The 14,353-nt window shown below is 43.9% G+C and overlaps 1 protein-coding gene and 1 pseudogene across 1 annotated transcript; one reads left to right on the top strand and one right to left on the bottom strand.

Moving 5' to 3' along the window:
* Positions 1 to 7,444: 7,444 nt before the first annotated feature.
* On the top strand, positions 7,445 to 7,732 carry LCE3B (late cornified envelope 3B). Its single transcript, XM_033195675.1, is given in 1 exon segment — positions 7,445 to 7,732. A coding segment is annotated over 1 exon segment (288 nt).
* Positions 7,733 to 13,543: 5,811 nt separating this feature from the next.
* Positions 13,544 to 13,813, bottom strand: LOC117076745 (annotated as a pseudogene).
* Between the last annotated feature and the right edge of the window lie 540 nt (positions 13,814 to 14,353).

The raw sequence follows: 14,353 nt of genomic DNA, 5'->3' as shown, positions 1-14,353 counted from the left end.
CACATCTTACTCATTCCATTAACTGTCCCAAGTGACAGCAGGTGACACCATCTGGATTCATCATTTACTCAGGCTGGATTCATCATTTAGTCATTCAACTGGCTAAGAAAGATTTCTTTAAGAAGTTACCACAGCTGTAGGACTTATAAAAGCCTATTATATACACTTTTGATTCACTTCTACAACCACTTGCTACTCAAAAATTGAGAAATTCTTGAATAAAATCAGCCTAGGAGACATAAAGAATTTTGTGTTATGACTTGTAGACCAAGTCCAACACCCATTCATTCATAATTTATCTGCTCATAGTTATGTGGCACTGGTCTAGGTACTTGGATCAGTTTGAAACAAGACGGAGTCCCCTCTTAGGGAGCTTATGTTCCAGTGGGTCCATTAGAGACGTTTTCCGATTTCCTTGCCTGACAGCACATTTAGACAAAGGTGGTTCTATATTCAGTTGAATTCCCACTCTGGAGCACTTGACAGATGCTGGTAAAGGGTGGCTAAATCCAGTGAAGGCATCCATCATGGGCAAACTTTTAAGAACTGGGTATCATTGTTTGGGTGAACACAAAAAGGGCATTCAATGTCTGGTTGCTTCCACACCGAAGGTAAGAGCTTAGTGAGGCAAGGGGTAGGTGGTTGATTCCAATGGTGAAATGTTTGTTTACAGTTAAAAAGTCCTTGTCCCTTCCCAGTGCCTTTCTCATTTCCCAGTTCTCAGTGAACAACCCCATTCACCCAGGTATCTTGAAATTGCTTCTGTTTGGTACTTGGCTATAATGTATGGACCACATTAAAAAAATGGCCACACCTGTATCCTTCCCTGTATCAGGATACTCAGACACATTTAATGCAATAATAATGTTTTATCAAAACCTTGTAATTTTAGGATATGTTTGAAACTTACTTGTGTATTCCATTTTTATATACTTTTAATATGTCATGATTCAGGATAAAATATATATCTATTGTTATAATAAATGCATTGGACAAATACTATAGAGTTTAGTGCTCTCTCTACAACCTTGGTCCACTTCGTGTCTGGTGCTCACGGTGATCATATTAACCTCATTATAATCATACCCATCAATTACCATTTCTGTGTGGACAAATCTCTCTTAGTCATCCCATCCAATTCCCTGGGTCTCTTAGAATCAATACTACAGTCACTAAGATCCTGACACAAGGTTACTTAAACGTATGTTAATCCATGATGCATATTACCGAAGCCGTTGTAGATTTCTTATACTTGTCTCTGAATTTACCTGTGATATCCCTGGGTCATTTTGCCTTCATATAAACAGATTCGTTTTGCCTCAGACATCTCTACCTTAATACAGCTATTAGGAAAAGCAGGCAAAGAGTAAAACCTGGAAGTTCCTGTCTCCAAAACAGATGCTCTTAATGAGAAAATTATTCTACCTTTGAGATTGTACATGTCCCCAGTGCTCCCCTCAGCCCCGTTCTACCTCGACCTCAGCATTGTCTCTTTCTCCTGGGCACCTCCTTGATGTTTCTTGGGTCCACAAATTTCTCTTAGTTGCCATGCCTGGGCTTACTGTCCTTGGATGGATACAGGCTCCACATCTTACTCATCCCATCAACAATCCCAAGTGACAGCAGGTGACACTATCTGGATTCATCATTTATTCAGAGTCACTACAGAACCAAAAGGGACTAATGCCCCAAAACCATGACTTCAGGCCTGGGGAACCCCACACACTGTATTCCAGCACCCCCGCCTGGCTCAGGCTTAGTTTTCTACTTATCTGTCAGTCTCACTACTCCATCAGCCTAAGAGGTAGGGATGGTGTCTTCTTCAGTCTTGAATATGCTTTGCCCAGCACAATGTCACCATCTCAATATAACTTGTTTAAAGAAGGAATGATGTTAATGAATGAAAAATAAAGAATTGCAGACCTACAGAAAGACTGAGGCACAGATATGTGAATAGTCATGGGGTTTTTTGAATCCCCACTCTCCTCAAAACTCTTGACACTTGCCATGGAGATGCAGAGGCCTTGGGGCTACAAAGGCAAAGAAACTGACTCCTAAACAAGACCCACACTCTCATCCCTCCCAATCCCACCACCCATTTGCTGCCTGCAAAACAAAATAGAAAAAGAGCTCCAAGGTTTGCTCAGTCCTCACTTGAATCAGGATACCTCAACCCAAGCTACTTTCTATTTCCTGCTCTCCTCTGCTCGGAAATTTTTCCTAAGTTGTGGATTCAAAGACACATATGCTTTGAAATAAGTATAAAAAGATCCAATTTAAAAAATTAATACAATTACCTATTATTATCTCTCTTTTTACTTCATCTATAGTCATTATACTTTTCCCAAGACATCCTGGAAGTAAAACTAGGAGAAGCTTCAAGCCTCTCCCAATGTCCCTCAAAGTGGGTACTCAAACATGCTCCTCAGTGTCCACTGCAGTCTCTTCCCACTGAGCCACGGCTCTGGGGGCTGTCATAGCCTCAGCTCTGGAGAACGCTCCATTACAGGCTTTACACATCCCACTAGGCACAGCATCAGCCCTCTGGATGCTGTCACTCATGCAGTGACCAGGGCACTGAAAACCACAGTGGAGCAGGGCTGGATGATCCAGTGAAGCAAAGAGACAAGCCTCTTCCCAGTGTGGTGCTTTTCCTCCTCCCTCACCTCTGCATCTCCTTGGTGGAGAATTCCCAAGTAACATTAGTAAAGATGATAAGGATGGGAATGCCCTTGTAGAATTTACTCTTAATAGTCTGAAAATTGGGCATGCACCATATATTCTAATCTTTTGTGTTTCAAAGCCATTTGCATCAACAAATGTTTGGTTTCTAACTCAGTGTATCCTTGTCTTAGTAATCCCTTCTTAGGTCTTATTTCTAGAAAGATCCTCACTCAACAGAATGCCCAGGTGTAGTTGCAGCCAGAACACTCTTGTTTTGTCCACTCCAGATTTTCTCTGTCAAATATCATTGAGCTCTTTCAATGCTTCCATTCACTTTTCCCCTAACCACTCTGCTGAAGTTTTGCATTCCACAATGAACAAACCTGTGTCCATTCTAAGCTCCCTGGAGATGAGACCTCCCTCAGAGCCAAAGTATATTCATTGAGCACACAGTATCTGTCACTAAAGTGATGCAGCCGCCTGGGACCTAGCACAGATCCTTCATGCTTCTAGTATGTCCAATACACTCCCTACATTCAGGATAGGCAGAACATTGAGAGAAAACATGGTAAAAGATAATTGCAGCAAAGAATTGGCAAAAGGGATGGCAATTGTTGAAGAAAAGGAATTTGGCAAGGGTCATATTGGTCAGGGTCTTCTATTGCCTCCCAGAGAGTTTTCCTTTTTCCCCATGGACTACAGGTAAGTAGCACATGAATATTCTCACCATCCAACACCCAGCTCCCTGTCCTCCCTCTTGATCTTCCAAGATCTTTCTTCCTGAAAGATTTCCTCCCTGACCTTCCAAACCCCATCACATCTCCAGTAACTACCCAGTTTCTACTTCCAATTGCCTTTACAGTACCTGTGTGTGGTCATTATGAAGCTTCCACCCAACATTCCTGAACTTGCTTCTCGTTTGCCCTCGGGGACCTGGAATCTTGGCATTTATTGATTTGATTGATGCTAGAAAGGGTGGGAGCATCCAAAACTGCCCCCTTCTTATAAAAACCCAAGAGCCTATGAACTTGTGTATTGAACATTCTAAAGTCAGTACAACAAAAACAGGAAGCATTGTCTTTTCTGGTCATTGTTTTTTCCTATGCTGTGTTGAATCTCTCTTGAAAATATCTCAGGGAAATTTCACATTTCATCAGTCACTTCCATGGATATTAAAGTCCAGACCAGCTAAATTTAATTCTGAACAAAACTTGAAACTCAAATTCTCCCTTGCACCCAAGCATTGCCCAGGTATCTCCCAGGAGACTGGAGCTGGAAGGGGAATATGATGGGCTCTTTCTCTCATTCACTACCACCTCTCCATCTTTTTCCTGAGTACCCCTTCCTCCTCCTTTGTATTGGGAGATGGAAAAGGGGAGGGAAAATCAGTATACATATGACTGTACCACTAGCTTCCTCTATTGGCAGGTTCTGCAGGAGGGCTATCTCTGCTCCCTCTGTGTGGCAGGTTCTGCAGGAGGGCTGTCTTATAGGGTGCTTCTGTGAGTGCTTCTGGAGCATCTTGAAGGATTTTCCTCACAGCATGCTTTCCGGACATGGGATGAGCAGTCAGATTTAACCCTTCAGGTACTGCCTAAGCTCCTACCTTCATTGTCACCAGTCATACTTTCTCGATAATGAGGTCTCTCTGCCCAACAGAAAACCATCCTGAGCACAATACTAGCAAGACTGTGGAAGCTGGTCTTCCTTCTTAGATGTCATCTGCTGTTATGTCTCAACGTCCTGTTCTATCTCTTCAGTTCCTTTTCTTTATTCAACAATAGACTCAGAGGTTAGAACATCAAGTCTACTACCATAGCAGATATTCTGCTGAGGGATAAAGGAATAAAGATTTCTTGAAGGAATCTCTAACATCTACAAGCTGTCATTGTGAATCCTGCCCTTTCAATTGACCTCTGTTGTAGGACAACCAGTTTTCCTCCCCTGTACAAGATTAGGGGGAGACTACAACGTTGTCTTTCAGGACAATAACTTCCCTATCTAAAAAATTCTCACCAAAGTTCAGCCTTCCAAATATATAGCTGAACCAGAGAAATAGAGTTCCATTTTTTTTTCTTAGCAAGTCCTGCAGAGATTTTCAGCAGCTTATCCTAAGGTTACTTTAGTATATGGGGATAAGAGGCATCTATTATTTTCATCTTTTGACTTCAGCCAACATCCTAATACAAGAAGAAAATTTGAGTCCAACATCTTCTTACACACTGGGTCCTACCAGAGCTTTCTCAGGAAAATAGAGAGAGGTGTAAATATCTCAAAATACCACTTAATCTAAGGGGAAAATTCAAATTCATATAAGAAACTTAGGTATGTTGGAGATATGTGGCACTTTCTAGCTACTGCTTCCCATTTTCCTTAAGAATGACTTAGCTGCTTGCCATGGAATGTAATAGTCACAGTCATAGCAGGAACAGAATGGAGAAGGAACTGTGAGTTTTAAGCAAAGGGAGAAGAATTCTGTTTACTCATCCTTCATTGCTGATGTGAAATGTCCAAAATGCACTCCAGGGAGCTAAACCTGAGGTCCTGCAGTGCCTGTTCCCATAGTATCAGTTGGAATGACTAAGAATCAATGAAATTCTTCCTGGATTCATCCAGCCAGAGCAGTCTCTGTATTTCCTTGATGTCTTTGGACCACCGGAAGCCAAGGCTCCTCAGGATGGGACTCCTGGGACTTATCGTTCTCAGGGAGGTGGCCTTGTGCTGTAGGGGAAGTGACCAGATCATGATCTTATAGCTACTGTTTGTCAGCACAGGACAAATCCTGTGCATGTGAGGACTGTGGACACCTGATCTCAGAAGGAGGACAGTGAGTGACAGGAGGAATCACTAAGGTAGAAGGGAGATTAATGCGCTCTCCAGGTCTTGTGGAGTGGCTTTCAAGACAGGCAGTCAAGAATGGGGCTGGAGGAAAGCCTAACAGTCATCCACTGTGTTTTATAAAACAGAGGTAACATGATATATTGATTGTCATTGGCAAGGATGTTTTGTTCCTTTGAAACTTGCCCAAAATGTGTGATTTATGTTTCTTTCTCGATTAATGCTTCCACCTCCTACCTCTCCCAGCTGCCAATGACTCAGGGTTGCAACTCATGCAGGAAAATGGCTATCATGCTTTCTGTGTTGGGAGGACAAGCCTTGCTTATGATAAACACAAGATATAGAGAAATGAATGTTCAGATTTGCAGCAAAGTCTAAACCCCAGTAAGTTTTTAACTGAATTTTTCAAAAGATTGTGCCCCTCTTCAGCTTCACCAGTATGGAATGAGAAAGTACACATTTCAACCATCATGAGTAATTCCTTCCAATGCACTAGCAATTGGTGGGTTCTAAAGAATGTAAAAGAAATGGACACCTAGTGTAGACCTGGAGCTAAGCCCAAAAATATCCCTTCAGCAAGAGGCCTCTGCAGACAGAAGAATATCAGAGAGGAGAGTCAATCCTATTCCTCCTCCTCCATTCCCAAGCCACATTCCTAGAGACAATTCACTTTCTCTTAAATATCTCAAAATAAATCATGGAATTCTGCCTCTGACCTCCCACCGTGTTTTAAAGAGGGTAAGTTGTAAAGTGCATGCTCTGATAAGGAGTTTGTTGTCTAAAAGCCATAAACTATCAAGTACAGGGAACAATAACAGGCATTTACCATAAACATGTATTATTTAAAATTACCATTTAACTTAACTATAATGTTCTGTTATACTTTTGACTTTAATTTTTTAGAAACAAACAGCAAAGTACAGGTATAATAATAGAGATGAATTCAGTGAAAAAATCATGTCTAAAACTATTATAAAATCGAATGGGAAAAATAAGAATCAGACTTTATATTTCATCCTACAGAAACCTTAGAATGTATAAGGTTTGTTCCATTAAATGTGATGCCCATGATGTCAATACCATCACTAACCTCATCATCTGCAATTCATTGAACAAATCATCTTCATGACTCTCACCAATTATCTTATATATTTTTGCTCATGGACCATTTTATTTGCTTACAATCAGTATCATACATCCCATGGGAAGCTAAATATGGGCTAACCTACATTTTTCATATTAAGTATGAGTCTTGTGATCTCAACTGTTGCACGTTCCTTAATTATTTCGTCTGCTTATTCATATAATCCTACCTTAATTCTCTTGTGGGCTCCAACTGCCCCAGACAGGGCCTGGGTCCCTTCTCCTCCTTAGTATCTTTTGTATCGGGCAAGTATCTAGAGGGGACGCGCAGCTAGGGATGTCTGGGGAAGATAAGCCCAGATTTTACTAAGGAAGGGGGAAGCAGAGGTATCAGATGTACACATGGCGGGAAGAGGACTTCAGAGGGCAACTGAGGGTAGGGGAAGGGGCAGTGAGCAAGGAACCTCTTTGGAGTGCATGGAAGTCTGTGACACACCAGAGCCCTGGCTCTCAGCATTCTCTCTACTCTTCCTAAGAGATGCATACATGCCCAGTGATATTCTCTGAGAATCATTACTCAATTAGGTGTTTTTGCATCAGTGTTTCTATGAAGACAGGGGGACTTGGGGCCCAGTTAGAAGACACCAGTATTCTTTTCTGGAAGAGGGAAAAGTGGAAGGAAATATCTTACGAGGCCAGTTTTACTTGAGATCAGTTTCTGTTTTTATTCCTGAAGTGTATATCTCAGGAAGCAACTGGTCTTAGGACTTCATAAAACCATTCGTAGAAGAGACACTAGCCTGGAGCTTTTGCGTTGAGCTTTTCCTTTTATCTATCCAGGCTCTCACCTCCTGCCAAGATGTCCTGCCAGCAGAACCAGTAGCAGTGCCAGCCTCTGCCCACGTACCCCTCACCCAAATGCCCCCCAAAGAGCTCAGCACAATGTCTGCCTCCAGCCTCCTTCTGCTGTGCTCCAAGCCCTGGGGGCTGTGGTGGCCCCAGCTCTGAGGGTAGCTGCTGCGTGAGCCACCACAGGCACGGCAGGTCCCATCGATGCCAGCGCCAGAGCTCCAACTCCTGTGACAGGGGCAGTGGCCGGCAAGATGGTGCCTCCAGCTGTGGCTATGGCTCTGGAGGCTGCTGCTGACCTAATTCCTGATGTGGAGACAAGCGACTTTAGAGGAAACAAGTATCTCAAGGACCAAGGAAAAACCCTAACTTGACCGATCCTTTCTTAGACATCCTAATTAATCATTCATTCATGGGGAAGGATTATGCTTTTTCCAAAAGACTCCACCCATGTGTTTTCCAAGATTATGGAAGCCTCCTTTCCTCCTGACAATGTTATCACTTGTGTCTGATTATACAGAGAAATAAAGCTTCTGAACAGCACCTGCATCTCACTTGTCTTTCACTCTGCTACACAGAAGGTTGCTCAGTGGGTCTCCCCTCCATCAACTCCTGAAGGTCTAGCACACCCTTCATCCAGAATAATACCGGCTTCTGGCTGGAAAATTAATGGGCCAGATTTTTCTTCATGCAGGGGGTCCCTGTGGGAGATTTGAGGATAGAAGTATAGGAGAAAGGGGAGGTGTTGAGAGAGGTTGATGAAAATCTCTTAGCAAAGGCCTGACTTTTCTTGTGTGATACTGTGGGAGGAGTGATTTGATCTTGGAGCCCACAGTTTCTGTTGAGGGTGGTGTAGAGAATCAGAAAATCGACAAGAATGAGACCAAAGAGGATGGAGGGTGTGGAGGCAGAAAGGTCTGAAGGATGACGATCAAATCAAGCTGCACATAATGGACTTTAGGGAGGGAGGTGAGCTGAAGTTAGCAAATTCTGAAGCAATTGGAATTGAAGTTTTCTCTGATGGGAATGCTAATGAGAGGCTCTGTGCTCTGAGAAAACAGAAAAAAGAGACAGGATTAATGTTTCCGGGGGTATAGATTACATATCTGTAAATTTCTTTTAAGAGATCTGAGATAGAATTGAACTCATTATTGTTATTATTTTCTGTCATGTGTTACTTTTTGAACTCATCAATAATGAGACACAGCCATATTATAGTTGGACTCTAATTGGGGAGCTCCTGTCCCAACATTGGAATATGACAGTGTTTTATCTCTACTCAAACCAAAGTGATTGATGTGAATCATCAGTGCTGTTTCATTTTGATAGCTGGATTTTGGAAATAATATTGCAAAACAGGGGGCTGTTTAACCCAAGCCATGATGGTTCTCAAGATAACTTCAGAAAGATGAAAATAAATCATATAGCTGTGGCTAAGTCAAAGTAGAAAGTTTTGAGGGAAATCAGAGGTTGAGCATGAACATTTTAGACAGAGAATAAGACCTATATGATACTTTGGAAATTCAACTGATTATAATACTTTCTTTAAAATTTCATTTTTAAAAAGTGGCAAACTGGAAATCAGTTTTGCTCCAATATACTTGGACACATGATTCTTTTTTTTTTTTTCTTTTGAGGCGGAGTCTCGCTCTTTCGCCCGGACTGGAGTGCAGTGGCCAGATCTCAGCTCACTGCAAGCTCCGCCTCCCGGGTTTACGCCATTCTCCTGCCTCAGCCTCCCGTGGACACATGATTTCTTAAGAAACTGGAATGAAAAGTGTCAAAAGGAACCATGACTGAAAGTTGAAGTCAAATCTGCTTTGCTAGTCAAATCACTTAACTGGCTGAGAAGGGTTCTCTGAGAAAGTGAACAGAGATATGAAACTTATAATTGGGTATACTTGAATCAATGTAATAGGCTTCTTGCCCTGGTGCACTTAAGACATGCTTGGGAAGTACTCTTGAAAAGTCAGAATTAAAACGCATAATGTATAAAAAAGAAAAAGGATAGGCAAGCTCCTTATGGGAATACCTGAGTCCCACACTAAGCTATGTTGTACATGCAAAGCCTCAAGCATTGATGAAGCTAGTTGGCCTAAAATTCATAGGAATTGTGTGCATTTCAGGGTGCATAGAGACTGCGATTGCACAAACATTTGATGAGTGTTGGGGTGATCAGACCCAACACCAGCCTGGGGAGGGGGTGGCTATGAAGTCCGGTAGAGTCAAAGGAATGAGAAAAGACAAGTTAAGAGAGAAAGTGGGACCAGGGGGCCAATGCTAGTATGGAGTCTGCAAAGGCCCTGAGTTCTGGGAGCCCACGCTATTTATTGGTGATCAAACAAAGAAACAGGTGGTGAGGATGTGGGGGTTGAAAGGAAGCTATGTATCAAGCAAATGAGCTACAGCTGTGATGGTTAGCATTTTCTTTGAAACATATGGCTACTTGAGATAATGGAAGTGCTAGAAGCAAGGAGCCAGAAAGTCTAGACACAGTCCAGAGGCCATGATGGGTTTTAGACCCTGGACCCCAGACATATTCCAAGCCCTGCCTCAGCTTCTCTCCCAACACTCAGCTTTTCTCCCAATAATGAGAGTATCTCCAATGCCAGGTGCCACTCTAGGCATTGTAGGTACAATGGGAACAGATGAAGTTTCTTTTTACTTGGAGCAGACATCGATTGAGCATGTTGCAGACTGACATTTTCCTTGCTCTGCATTCAGTTGGATTCTCATACCCTGTGTGTCATAAGTGTCAATGTAGGTGAGGTAAACCTAGCTTTGGAAAAACATTAAGGCATGAAAGCGGTGAATTTTGCAGGGACCGAGAAAGCTATCTAGTGGCTATTGGCACCTCAGCAGAGCCAACAACTTTAGAAGGAGGAAGGTAAGCTGCTGATGGCAGAAAATCAGTGGAGTCCTATTGTTACGTAACAAATCACCCCAAAACTTAGTGGTGTGAAACAACACACTAAATGATGTGGAATGACAGCCATCTTGGTTTTCTCACAATTTTATGGGTCAGAAATTCAGAAAGGACTCAGCAGGGCAATTCTCATTTCATGCATTTTTCAGCAGATGTTGATTGGAGCTGTGGTCACCTGAAGGCTGACTGGGCTGGACATCCAAGAAAGCTCACTCGGATTGTTGGCTCTTGATGCTGGATGCCAGCTAGGACCTCTTCTGGGGTTGTCACCTGGAGGACCTACATCTGGCCTCTCTTGCATGATGGTCTTAGAATAGCCAGACTTTTTACATGGTAACTGGCTTCCCCAGACACAGCCTCCTAAGAGGACAAGCTGGAATCTGCATGACCTTTTGTGACCCAGCCTTTGAAGTCACATAGCATATTTCAACCATATTCATTTGGTTAAAGGAGTCACAAGCCTGCTTAGATTCAAGGTAAGTGGACATAGGCCTAACTTCTCAACGAAAGGAATGTCAAAAAACTTTGAACCATGCCTGAAAACCACCACAAATAGGTATTAGCCAAATCCTCACCCTCTTGTCAGTTCACTCTATGTATTGCTGAAGCCCTAGTATAAAATTAATGTTCCCACAGTGTTTCGAAAAGACACATATTTTGGTCATGGTTGTAACGTAATCAAGCTTTGAAGAGGGTGGCCGCTCCTCTTTATGGAACTAGAATGTTCAGAACTATTGCTGCAATAATGATGTCTTACCAAAAGATATCAAAGTTATTTACATATGCCAAATAATTATCTAATTCCTGGCCAACATGGTGAAACCCCATCTCTACTAAAAATGCAAAAATTTACCAGGCATGGTGGCTCGTGCCTGTAGTTCCAGCTACTCAGGAGGCTGAGGCAGGAGAATCAGTTGAACCTGGGAGGTTGCAGTGAGCAGAGATCGCGCCACTGCACTACAGCCCTGGAGACAGAGTAAGACTCCACTTAAAAAAAAAAAAAATTAAATGCAATGGGAAAATATTAAACAGCTGTTATTTATATTCAGCAGAGACACTGGTGAAATAAACTTAATTACCACTCTTATCAATCACTTTACGATTCCTCCCATCAATTATCATTCAATCCCTCCGTTTTCCTAAAGCGTTCTGCCCGATGTGATATGAGCTTCCCTGTGTCTGAACCATTCCTATCTCTTTGATCAATAGTGCAGTCAAGTAAATGCTGAAGCAATGTCTGTCACGTCACAGATCTAGACTGCTAGATTTGCAAGTCTGTCATATCAAAGATCTAGATTGCTAATTGGTGTCTCTGCTTTTAATTCCAGCATTTCTGGTTCATTTTGCCCTTATTTTTTGGTTTGTTTTTCCATAGACACCCAGTATTAAAAAGAGGGAGGCAATGGAGTCTGACTCCAGTGCTCATATTTTTGTTCTGCACACTATTCTGCCTTCCATTATCTTAGCTTGCTTCCCTTTCAGATCCAACTTCTCTCAAAGGGCAGCTTCATTTCTTCCCTCTGCCAGGAAACCTTCTGACCAGGGACTCCTGGCTCTTGGGTCCCATTAGTTCTTCTTAGTCACTTTAGCTAGGCCACCACAGGACCATCACAGGTCATTTTGCAGGCCAGAAACCTCACCCAACACCCACAAACGATACTAGTGACAATGTCTGAACACTTCACTCTTGTCAAGGAAACCGGGAGTTACCATCCAAAGAATAAGTCCCATGGACTTCCCACATACTTATGTAATAGTCCATATCATTCCAGCTCATACGTGGATTGCTGACTTGTCAGTCAGCATCTCAAGGATGAGAATCGTATTTTACACATTTCTGAGTCCTTTGTGTCAACATATATCTGAACTGTGTCCTCATCTCCTGTTGTTTGAATGAATTAATTAATGAATAAAATAGTATGGACAATTAGTTTTCAACAGTCCTGATAATCAAGGCCAGATATTTGGGTGTTGTAGGGACTTCTTGTTTCCCTTCTATCAGAAAACATCTCGGCACCTACTGAATAATTGTTGAATTTCCTACTGAAGGGTTAGATTTTGAAGAGCTGTTACTTGGAGTAGAACCCATCACCATCATCACTCTCCATGTCCTATCTCCTTTTTTCTGATTCTAACTCAAAGTAGGAAGAGAGAATACCTTGATCAGCAAACACCCTGAGCCAGTTCATCCCTGCCCAAGGCCCTGTTTCCCTGCTGCCCTTAGGTTAGCAAAACTGTGAGCTTAGGGTCATTGGGTCAGGGTCTGAGAAAGATGGTGAGGGACAAAGGGAGATAGATAGAAAGAAAAAAAACAATGATTTACTTTTTCATTTCTTCCAGGGATCACTGAGCTGAGATGTCCTGAAAGGAAAAACTAACAGCTTTGTCAGCCCCCTCCTAAGTGCCTAACCCTCAAGTATCCTTTCGGTTGTTTGCTGCCAGTCTATTTCTGTTGTGGTTCCAGCTCTGCAGGAAGCTGCTACCAGAGTCACCATGGGCCCACAGATCCCACTGACATGCCCACCAGAGCATTCTGGAGGCTCCAGTTGCTGCCACAGCTCTGGGGGCTGCTGTGGTCCTGGGTCATGAAGACTACACAGTTTCGGAGTTGGAGGAACCAGAGGACCAAGGACCTGCTCCAGTCTGGAGCCTCTCCACTTCTCTGCCATGCCTAGGGCTGAGCTACCAAAGTGTTTTCTGAAGGATCTGAATGGGCCCAGTAAGCTAGTTCCCTTTGCTTTCCAGAGCTCTGTGTTTATTCCCAACTCATGCTTCTGTCCTTGACCTTGTGACAGACTGCTCACCTCATTCCCATACTAATATACAACCCCACTAAAAGGGTTTTGTGAGTTGAGGGGTGTATGACCCACTTGTGTCTGTTCCTAAGATAGGCCTATGTACCCAATGTGGGGCAGCCCCCCGTAGGGCAAAGACAGGAACGCACTGGACAGAGGGTGCAATGAGAAAACATAGCTTTATTCTTCACAACACAGGGATATTAAAGAAGGAGGGGAAACACTGAGACCAGCAGGATAAACCCCCTGGGGGAGTGCTTGAAACTTATGAAGGAACATCTCAGTAGGACAGAGGGGACAGGAGCAAAGAAGCACCAGGCTAGGGCTGGTTCCAGTCATTCTGGCACTTTCTTTTCTCAAATATTTTCACTTAATCTCGTAGCTCAGGTCAGCAGCAGCCCCCAGAACTGTGACCACAGCTGGAGCCCCCACCTTGCTGACCACTTCCCCTGTCACAGGAGTTGGAGCTCTAGCGCCAGCAACAGTGGGACCTGCGGCATCTGTGGTGACTCAGGCAGCAGCCACCCTCGGAGCTGGGGCCACAGCCCCCAGAGCTTGGGGCACAGCCAGAGGAAGCTGGAGGCAGACACTGTGCTGGGCTCTTTGCAGGGCACTTGGGCAGAGGCTGGTACTGCTGCTGGTTCTGCTGGCAGGACATCTGGGCAGGAGGTCAGGGAGCCTGGGCAAAATAAAAGCAAAGCAAAATACGTGTCAATGCAGGTTTCAGGCCAGGGCCTCTTCATGCTTTGCTTTAATTGTGGATCCCTTTCCCTAAACTCAGTCTGCCCTCCAGCCAAGACCTGGGGAAGGGGAATGCAAAGGGATCTGAAGTTAAACCGGCTTGATACTGCCCCTTCCTTCGGCCCTCTCCCCTGCCTGGGAGGCAGCTGACACTCCTGGGTGGGCCTCTGGGGCTCCAGGGCACGCCCCGCGGGGCCTGTCACACCTCCGGATCCGATGCGAACAGCGCCTCCTGCAGGCGTCCCGTGAACACAACGCCCATGACCCTCCAGGGTGGCGTCTCTCTGGACGCCTGTGAGCGGAGGGTGTGAGGAGGCAATGCATCTCTGGGCACATGAGGAAGGGAGAGTCCAGAGGTCGCAGCATCGAGGAGCCCCTAAAGTGGCTCGCAGACTCGTCTGTCTTCCTCATAACCCCGCTCGTCTCCCATCCCAGTCCCAGCCGGCCGCCCACCACA

The sequence above is a fragment of the Trachypithecus francoisi genome, unplaced genomic scaffold, assembly GCF_009764315.1.
Source record: "Trachypithecus francoisi isolate TF-2019V2 unplaced genomic scaffold, Tfra_2.0 Lachesis_group5, whole genome shotgun sequence".
Classification (NCBI taxonomy): Eukaryota; Metazoa; Chordata; class Mammalia; order Primates; family Cercopithecidae; genus Trachypithecus; species Trachypithecus francoisi.
The sequence above is the reverse complement of the archived record's forward strand: the minus strand, read 5'-3'. Positions and strand labels throughout refer to the sequence as shown.